This window comes from Lampetra planeri, chromosome 4 (genome assembly GCF_965212315.1).
Source record: "Lampetra planeri chromosome 4, kcLamPlan1.2.h2, whole genome shotgun sequence".
NCBI classification, from domain to species: Eukaryota; Metazoa; Chordata; class Hyperoartia; order Petromyzontiformes; family Petromyzontidae; genus Lampetra; species Lampetra planeri.
Window position 1 is genome coordinate 26,855,194 of NC_136110.1, and position 10,438 is coordinate 26,865,631.

At 45.2% G+C, this 10,438-nt stretch overlaps 1 protein-coding gene across 1 annotated transcript; it reads right to left on the reverse strand.

Moving 5' to 3' along the window:
* Positions 1 to 315: 315 nt before the first annotated feature.
* Positions 316 to 6,331, reverse strand: LOC144717880 (uncharacterized). The gene is made up of 5 exons (XM_078593628.1): positions 6,046 to 6,331; positions 4,427 to 4,555; positions 3,858 to 3,948; positions 2,507 to 2,832; positions 316 to 1,354 (listed from the first exon to the last, which is right to left on the reverse strand). The coding sequence occupies exons 1-5, from the start codon at positions 6,158 to 6,160 to the stop codon at positions 1,224 to 1,226; spliced, it is 792 nt and encodes a 263-aa protein (XP_078449754.1). The 5' UTR covers positions 6,161 to 6,331; the 3' UTR covers positions 316 to 1,223.
* Between the last annotated feature and the right edge of the window lie 4,107 nt (positions 6,332 to 10,438).

The following is a 10,438-nucleotide window of genomic DNA, read 5'->3' on the forward strand; positions in this document are numbered from 1 at the left end:
AGGCACTCAAATAATAATGTTAATATTTGAGAGTGAATGGCATTGGCGTTATTGTAAATCTGACCGCGTCTCCACAACAAAGACAATGGGTTTTCAAAGCAGACTGAAATAAACATTATGATTCAGCGAGTATAAATCTGAGGATTGTAGGCTCGAGTGAGAAAGAGGATGTGCGCTCTGAGCCAAGCCTGGGATGACGGACCTGGCTGGGAATTAAACAGATCATTCGCAGGAGTGACCACGTGTGAAGCTGCAGAATCATGTATGGCAATGTGAATATTGCATTGTTCAACAGAAGCACAAAGACTTTGTAAATACATTTCAAATAAAATTAGTATTTATTAGTTTTACAACTGTGATTCGATCTCTCCGTGGTATGTTACATGTATATCAGCATTTGTGCAAGTGTGCATCTTATCTTAATGATATTTACATAGTGCATTTAACAAGGCGCTTTACAGCAATTATAAAATTGTACCGAGCATCACAATAATTTGAAAAAGTAAATTGGGTTATTATACATGGTGAGGTTTTGATGCAGCCAAGTAAGATGGATTGATACAGAGGGTTTGGGATAGGCCTGGTCGTAGTTGAGAAGCGACAGAAAGCTGGGGGGTTGAAAGGTAGTCAGCCAAAATTAAGTTGGAAAGACAAAGGGGGACGCGGCGAGGGGCTGGAGCCAGGAGGGAGAAGGGGGCCACGGCGATGGAGTCCCCCGCACCACCGACGATGTCCGTAATGTCCATGCAGTGCAGCAGTGGAGAACCCGCAGCCTCGGCCTGGCTTGCTTTCCACGGACACGAAGCTTCCCTCTGTGCCCGGCATGCTGATACGGTGAAGACCCCCCGGCAGGAGCTGGACCTTCCATCCTTGGGAGTGTAGTGGTCAGCTCACTGCGCTATGAACCCGGAGACTGGAATTCCAGTACCGCTCACGGCCAACAGTCCTCGGTCTTTTGTGGGTTGACTCAAACTCAAATGAGGCCATGGTGAATGCAAAAAGATCGTTACTCGGGAAACAAAGGCAGCCGGGCGTGACCACCCGGCCTTGCCCCAACAATCTGTTTTGGCTAAACGAGGGATCATTAAGTTTGTGAAGAGTTGAAGAAGGGAGCAGGGAATGCGATATGACGAGAGAAGTGATCATGTGGATTCATAAATGTTCGGAGTGAAGAGGAGGAGGAGCGGGGAGGGGTTGTCGGGGAATGGAGTTGCTGTCCACGACTATTTACGCTTCTTCTTACATTTACATTTTTTCATTTTATTCTTGAAGCCCGTCTTGAATTTGCTGTGAAGTTTCTTTGCTTGCGTTCTCTTATTTGCCATGAGTTTCTTGAACTTTTCTTTCTTTTTGCCTGCAAGGGGACAGATCATGTTAAAGTAGCAGCAAGCAGGGGAGAGTGGCCTCTTCACCGAGGCCACACAGAGTCGGAGCAGAACCACAACACCACGCGTCATTTCGCAGTGAGCCTACGCCGTAACAGAGCCTTGATAATGCCATGCAGTGGGCCCTTGGAGCTGAGCAGCTACTAATGTCGCAGGAAAATTCAAGTATTTGAAACCACGACCAACTGCGAAGTTTCACATATACATTTTCGTGATATCCTAACCTGTGTCACACCCTGTGTTACATAGCATGTTCCCAGGGGAGATGTCACAGACATGACTACTTATGAAGTCATTTCAGTGGGTGTCTTTATCCACAACAGGCATAAATATTTCACCTACCGTAGAAATATAGTTTGTTGAATTTCATTTTACTTATTTACGCGTTTGAGTTGGTATAAGCCACGTTAATTATTAGGATGGTCTGCTTCTGAACTATTTTTGACTTCATCTGGTGATGAAGGATTTGTTCATGAGAACAAAATTTGAGCTTTTTCACTCTGTAGCCTGATATGTCATGTAGCATCGCATGACTATTGCAATTACATGTTCTGCCAATGTTGACGAGCGGTGTATCATCATGAAGGCAATCTGTAAAACACAACTCCCGTTTTCCACCAAGTGACGGTGAAGTCACCACGGCACGTGTGCCATGCTACGTGCACGTTGAGGCCAAGTGAAGGCTCGCTGGCAGGAGGTCATGGAACCGATCCAGTTGCCATAGATTTTCTGAGATGTAGGTATGTTGAATTTCTTTTGTACAATACATAGCCTACCGTGCTTATAGGAGGTGCGAGATGACCAGAGGTCGCTACCGGGTACCCGATACCCGTACCCTACCTGATACCCGGCTACCCATACCCGGCCGGGTACGGGTACCCGTTTGCGACCCTGGTGCGGCCGGGTACGGGTATGGGTACGGGTAGGCCGTGAGTCACTGGTGAGTAACCGTTTGTCACTCATTTCGGGTAGGGTACGGATAGGGAACGAGTACCCGTACCCGGCCGGGTACTCGTTCCCTACCCGTACCCGGCCGGGTACGGGTAAGGAATCAAAACCCGTTTGCGACCTCTGGAAATGACTGGTAGATGCACACAGACACACACACACACTTCTCTCACCTGACTTCTGGTTCTTCTCCTTATGGTGCGTCTTGTTGTTATCATCACCACCACCACCACCGCCACCGCCGCCTTCTGTGTTGCTGCTGGTCCCTGGCTCAGGCTTCAAGCTTTCCACCAAGGTAGTGAGGATCTCCATAAACCATCCGCCTGGTGCAACGGCTTCTTCTTCCTCTTCATCCACGGCCCTTGGTTGCGGCATTATGCATTGGCAAATTGCCCTGAAGGCTCGTGAGATATCGCTCCGAAGTGATGGTGGCATGTCTTCTTCATCATTGTTCATGAGATCGGCTTCGCCACCGTCATCTGCAGCCTGTGGTGAAAAGCTACCACAGAAAGTGCAAAAGAGAAGCAGAAGAAAATTGTCTAGACATGAAAGGTTGCCTTGTTAGGATGCAGTGCACGTGGCTTGTGCAGTGTTCACCATGGGTTCCTATATTCCTGCACAGTGCTCTTATCTTCCTACATCAGGGGTTGGCGATCAAAATAACAAGAACCGTTTTTTTCGAATTCGGCAAAAAAGACCTCAATATTTCAACAGCCGTAATGCACTGTGGTGAATACGAGACGGTCCTTAATAAATAAGGTCACGAAGCAACCCTTAAAGAGCCGCATGCTACTCCAGAGTCAGAGGTTGCCGACCCCTGTCCTAGCTTCTACTACACACACACCTAGACATTGTCTCACAAAGCTTCACATGCGTTTGAAGCTTCTTAAAGTTATTTATTCATCACTGATTGGTGGTGGCTCGTTGGTGTAGTGATATCTTGGTGTGAACTGGCACTGCTGCGATGTTTTTCTACACGTAGCTGCCTGTGATGAAATTGAGCTGAGAAGTGCATTGCTTTCTGTTAAATTCGAGCTCTGAGAGTTACGTGGTGGACGTTACTCTGTAAAAGCAGATGGGGAATTATTGCCCCGTGGTATAGGTCACTTCGTTGTGTGATATCTGTTTCCATGGACCATTGTCTAACATGGGGTGATGCTGCTTTGCAAGAATGCGATTTTGGATGCATTATTCATTTCAAAACATGACACTGACTTTACAGAAGTTCATCGTACCATCAAATAAAACGCGTGCTAAACTGCCAAGGACACGCTGATTAGTTGTGTAGCTACAAGATAAGGGCTGTTTGTTTTTCGTTGTTCTTCAAGTCACTTTAACATGAAGGGCTTACACTTGGCTCCAAACATTGTACAATTATGTTTTTACAAAGAACATACGCAGTGTGTTACATGGAAGGGAGGAGGTTGACATGGAACCAATGGAAAAGAGCGGTTGATTTTAAGAAACATGTGCTCCCTGGACCCTGTAGCATTTTACCCTCATCATCATCATCATCACACTCACCTCACGAAACGCCAGTATAGAAGCCTTGCACCAACACACAGGGCGATCAGCCCTATGGAACTCAGGACGGACAAAATAACCGTCTTGTAGACTGCGTCCACACACAATGGAGAACAAACACATTAATCTTCAGCAACATATCAAGAGGGGTGACTCACATCCTAATTAGTCAGGGTTAGGGACAGCAATATAATTGCTCAACCCCAGTTATTAATGCTTTAATATTTGCATTCCTTTTGGCGCTCTCTGGTCTAACACTGGTGAGACAAGGCGATAAAAGAGGCTGTCTCTGGTGTAGGCCAATTAGTCTCAAGGACAGTAATTAATTTTTAAAGCATGTTTGTTTGCATGTTTTACATTTGTGGTTAATGCAGACTCGATGCCTTCCAGTAGGTGTGTATTTGGTGTGGGAAAATCTTAAACACTTCCTATATTATTGCCAGAAAGGGTGAAGCCTATTATTTTTTAATCGCTACTTACAAAGTTAGGGTTTACAGTTAGGGCTATGTTTAGCATTACGGATGGGCTTGGAGTTAAGGCTAGAGGGTTATTAATCATAAGATAATTACCTGAAGATTTGTGGGCCATGTCCGGTGCTTGAGGGATGGCAGTCGTGCTGGTCGGAGGGGGAGCTGTCGTCGTTTTCACGCCGCGCATCCGCTGGATCCAGCCGGACATTCCCATCGCCGGCTCCACTCCTGACCGACCGACCACCAGAACCAACGTGTAAGGATGGAAAAATCATCACATACCCATCCTATGTGTATGACACCAAACCTTTTACTGGCATTGATTGCACCGAAGCCTCTGCACTCAAAAGGCTCTCAGAGTACGGCCCCAGAGCCTCGCAACAGAATTCTGGACCGTTTTTAACTTTGAAATGAGCAAAGCAGGGAAACCGTGGGAGAGCGAGTTTAAATGTAGTCCAACAGAGAAGTAATGAAGGCATGGATGAGTCTCACAATATTCCATATGCGGGGCAATGTAACACTGGCATCGGTAGAATGTCTTATAGACTTGCGACGTTTGGTCGGAGAATAAAAGCATGAGGATCTAAAATAACCACGAGGTTACACGTGCTGTTGGCCAAGATAAGATAAAAAAAACATTTTTATTTGTATATATTTATAAGTAAATTTTTCGATTTAAAGCTTTCGTGACTACAGGGATTCGTATTCTTGGTTCTTTCGGTAAAGTCACGTAGGAGGGAAATAATAAAATAATAAAATTCTACATAATAAAACAGGCTTTTGTTTTACCAATATGAAGGACCTCAATTTACGTCCATATTTACCAGCATCAACATTGCTACTATTGCATCACAACGACTACTACCAACAAAACCCATAATTGAAACAACCACCACGGCATCAACACCATCCCAATCGGCAAAAGCAAACCATGAGGACTACAAGGCAACCATATAGCATTGCCTTCAACACCATCTCCTGCATCACAACATCCACCAACAAACAAAAGACAAAGACCCCTCATATAGCCTTAACAAATTGTTGAGGCAAGTGCTGTAAGCAAGCAACTATGAAGCCCAACACGGTACACGATGGGGTGGGTTGTCAGCACCATGCCCGATCACCCTTGTCTCCCCAGTGGCGATGTTTGCACACCACACAACAGGTACAGTCCACATGTGAGGTTGAGTCGACTTCGGGGAGGACCATAAACGGTTCGGATAATCATCACTGGTGTTGGCCATGAGTAGAAATCGAACTCGTGTTGCTGGGTTTGTATAGCAGCGCGCTAACCACTGCGCCACTGCTGCTCACATCCACCAACAATGCCACTATTATCATCGGCGCACGTGTAAAGCCCTAATGGAGCTCAGTGGATTCCTGGTGGAATTAGGATATCTATTTAAAGCTTTCGTGACTGCAGAGATTCATCTTCTTGGTTCTTTCGGTAAAGTCACGTAGAAGGGAAATAATGAAATAATAAAAATAAAACATAATAAAATACAATTCTATATTTTAGTATGTTTCATTTTTATTATTTCCCTTCTACGTGACTTTACAGAAAGAACCAAGAAATAATAAAAATAAAACATAATAAAATACAATTCTATATTTTATTATGTTTTATTTTTATTATTTTTATTATTTCCCTTCTACGTGACTTTACCGAAAGAACCAAGAAGATTAGGATCTCTATTTATCCCTCCTGGTTCTCTCACCCTCGGGCGCACTGATGCTGTTTTTGGACATCACGGGCTTTGCAGCCGAAGGATGGAACCCCGCAAGAAGCAGCAGCAGTAGCGGCAGGAGCAGTTTGAAGAACTTGAACTCCATTGCCAAAGCAGCTGTTGTAAGTGGAGCTCAGTGAATATCCTAAAGCCAAAACTTAGCGTGGTTGTCGGGAGCTTAAACATGGAGCGTCAACCTCACGACACCGCCTCGAAGTGTGTGACGTCACTACAGGTCTGTGACGAGTTGTGACGTAGCATTGACGGTGGGCGGAGCCATGCGAGTGGGCGGAGCCAGGCGAGTGGGCGGAGCCAGGCGAGTCCATTCGGCTGTTGAGAGCGGAAGGGGGGGGGTACTTAACGAAATCCAGCCTTGATCTTGGCAGATTTTTGACCCCCCCTCCCCCCCTCGTCACAAAAAGTCAGACCCCCTTCAAATATGACGTCACAAAGCTCTGCCTCCCCAAAAAACATATTTCCATTTTAAAAATAAAACATGCTTCAAATCACTTTAAACTATTGTCATTGTATTTAAAGTGGCGCTGCACTCTGATGTTGTAGGAGAAACACGTATTAAAAAGGAGGCGTTGGAAAGCTAAAATTTTGCATTAAATTCACTTGAAAATATCCAACGTCTAACGAAACTGCAGATGTTCAGAATATTATATTGAAATTTCTCATAATTATCAAATATTAAAAGTAATTATAACTATTAAAAAAATACTTGAAACTTTGTAGCAGAACGAAGCAAAATGGAGAGTACAATTATAATAACCACATTTTCATTCCACAGAATGAAAAGCCCTGGTAGAATCATTAAAATGAAAATGTTGAATAACAATCATTCAACAAAATTACAAATTTATGCTTCTCCATTCTCCCATGGAGAAGCAAAAGGAATAAATAAAAGGTGACCTTAGTCAATTTAAATAATCAAATAGTTAATAATGAAAATTAATCAAAATTAGTGTTGTTATAACAATTATATTGTTAAAATGTATTTAAAGTTGCGCATTTTGATGTGACGTCACATTTCTCAACCCCTCCCCCCCTCGTCACACATCGTCACAAATGTCTGACCCCCCCCCTCCCCCCCTAGGTGCGTGACGTCATTTTATGGACCTTGAGGCCAAGTGACAAACCCAGGTGCCATGGGTTGACTGAGATGACTGGCAAGAGGCTCCCTCCTGTGCCAACTCGCTGCTTTTTATCCACCCGGCGCGCGCTCTGATTATTGTGAGCGTCGCTCCTCCGCCCTCCGTTGTTGTTGGAGGGCGACTGCCTCCAACTGCCCAGTCGCGTCCTTCACGAGCCTCCTCCACAGCGGCCGATCGTGACACCGCTGGAAAAACCAGTCATTGGGCAAGTCCGCTCAGCTCCAACATCATCCTGTACCGCATCAAGTCCATCTCTTCTCCAGCCCGTGCTGCGCCCGTTTAGCCCCCGCTATCCGAACAGAATCTGCTTAAACACACACACACATATAAACGTGCAAAGACTCCCAACGTTACCGTATAAGGCTATTAAGTCGAGGGATGAGCAACGCAAACTGATACATCAGGATATTGATGTTTTCCTTTGGATGTTGTGTTTTTCACGCCAAACAAACGATGGTCACATTTTTTTACGAAATTTCCTGTCGCCCATCGCCCACCCGTCACGAACAGGTGTACATATTGTAGATAATAAGTAATATTCTGTAAAGTAATCTGTAAAGTAATATTCTGTAAAGTATTATGTAAAGTAATATTCTGTAAAGTAATCTGTAAAGTAATTTTATGTAAGGTAATCTGTAGAGCAATATTATGTAAAGTAATCTGTAAAGTAATATTATGTAAAGTAATATATAAAGTAATGTTCTGTGAAGTAATCTGAAAAGTAATATTCTGTAAAGTATTCTGTACATTAATATTTTGTAAAGTAATCTGTAAAGTTAAATTATGCAAAGTATTCTATAAACTAATATTATGTAAAGTAATATGTAAAGTAATATTCTGTGGAGGCAAGATTGCTGTTGGCTGAGAGGTGGCACCTGTGGGGTGGTCTGAGGAACTCCCAGAAACCTTAGGAAACCTTCACCATGGCCTGGAGTTGAACTGAGTCTTCAATGCATTGAAGCCCGCTTCGTCCCATGGTGACGCGAACCTGCGGAGAGCGTTCTCACCTGGGTCGTTTGTGCGGGTTACCTTTGGCTCGTTCGTCCGTTCGTGGAGTAGGCATGGGGCAAATAAAACAACGTTAACATCGATGTTCTTGGTTTTGATGCGTTGACATCGATGTTGCAGCCATCCCTACGATAACATCGGAATGTCAATGTTTTCCTTTCTATGTTGTTTTATACTCACTGAAAAATTGGTGTAAAGAAATGAATGAAGCAGTCTCAACGTTCTTCGGCCACCTTCATGTTTAAGCTATTTAATGAAAAAGTAACTGGTCCCTCTCAAAATGTCGACAGGTGTTACTTGCTGTGGATGGGATGAATGGTAATCTATATATATATAATCGCAAATCTGTCTGTCTGTGTGTGTGTCTGTGTGTCGCCGGACCATACGCAGTTTCATTGGACGAAATGTGAGGGATTTGCGAGACACGATTGGTCCGTTTGGTTTTCCTAGCGCTGCGATTGGCCCGTTCATCGAGGCCGTGGCGGAGTAGCGCAGTTGGTAGCGCCCTCGCTTCCCATGCCAAAGGTCGCGGGATCGATCCCCGCGTCCTTCACAGGCGAATATATTTTTAAATCCTATATATTAAGTTCGCTGCCACGCATATAAAGAATTTATAGTGAAAAACTTTCTTTTTACGAACGCGTCCACATGCAAACCACAAAATACAAAGCCTCCAACTTAGACAACACGTGAAGACCCGTGCAACGCCGGGTTTTACTGCTATTTATATATATAAAAAAGGGAAATTTGTGAATGTGTGTCTGTTGAAAATGTTTAGCGTACTTCCCGACATGCAAAAAACGTGAAATTTGCCATGTGGGTACTTTCCAGAATGTACACCATGCAAAACTTATAAAAACATTACTTTTGTATTCTTTTGGGGGGGGGGGCGCAATAATGCATATATTTTGCACGGCAAGTGAGCTGTGACGTCACATCTGTCATGTGACCCGCGCGTGCGGAAGCGTAACGCAGTGTGCCTGCTCATCACGCACCCCCCCCCCAACCCTCCGCGAGTAAAGTGCCATACAAATGTTTTGCAGGTCTAAGACGTTCTTCGCGCAGCAATATCCTGTCGTTTACTGCCGTACGCACCGTTAAAGATGTGTGTCTGTAGCAAGCGCGTGTATGTGTACCTATGGACGGGGGGCGCGTGTGTGGGGCGAGCGGTAGTGTAGTGGTTAGTGCGCTGCGCTATGAACTCGGCGACCCGAGTTCGATTCCCACTTACTACCACCACCTGTGACGATCATTTGAACCGGTCCTGGGCCTCCCCTAGGTCGACTCAGCCTCAAACGAGTAACCGTGGTGTGAACATCGCCACTGGGGAGACAAAGACGGCCGGGCGTCGAGAATCCAAGTCCCGGGCGAAGCTGGGTAGTAAAGCTAGTATTCTAGAAAGTAAATGTAAATTAGATGTCGGTTGAATGTTGAGCCTGCCAACTGCCTTGTAATTTTCGATTGCTGAATCTCTTTCAATTATATTTATGTTTTCGATATTGCTTTTGCATATTGTTAAATAAATATCAATGCTTTGCTTAACAGATTTCACGCGATTCCTCATTGGTCATTGAACATTATTGTTTCACGCTATACAGGTGTCCCTCGATTTATACGGGTTCGGTTTGTGCGATTTCTCATGTATGGCCAACCTATTTCTACCGAAAATTCGCTCTATTCCGTTTTAATTCACCCATATGCAGCTGGGTTGTGGTCGGAGGTGGGACAACTGTGTGGACTGTGTGCATGTGTAATGACTATAGAGCCTGCATGCGGTGTGTGGGGCCTAGTGGCCACGGGAGGTAATGGCAGGGGAGTCAGCCTACAGTACGAATGCACTAGTGGCTACGGGAGGTAATGGCAGGGGAGTCAGCCTACAGTACGAATGCACTAGTGGCTACGGGAGGTAATGGCAGGGGAGTCAGCCTACAGTACGAATGCACTAGTGGCTACGGGAGGTAATGGCAAGGGAGTCAGTTGCGAGTGCGAAGGGACTAGTGGCGACGGGAATGTTCGAGAAGAGAGCGTGGTCAGGCGATGGAAGAGGACGGTGGAGTCTGGAGTCTACCGGCGGAGCGAGCGTCCAGAGTCAGCGAGAAAGTTCGGGAAGGGGAAGCGTGGCCTCGTGTCGGTATAAAAGGGGGAGATGCGCGGGAGACTCGGGGCTGTTGCAGTGGGGGTCTCCGCCTGATGTCAAGTGTCACCGTGTCTTCAATAAA

Excerpts from the sequence above, each read along its gene's own strand:
- LOC144717880 (XM_078593628.1), bottom strand. The coding sequence starts at position 6,160 with ATGGAGTTCAAGTTCTTCAAACTGCTCCTGCCGCTACTGCTGCTGCTT. Across the intron at positions 3,949-4,426 it reads CATGGCCCACAAATCTTCAG|TCTACAAGACGGTTATTTTG; the intron begins GTAATTATCTTA and ends GTGTGGACGCAG. Across the intron at positions 1,355-2,506 it reads GGAGAAGAACCAGAAGTCAG|GCAAAAAGAAAGAAAAGTTC; the intron begins GTGAGAGAAGTG and ends GTCCCCTTGCAG.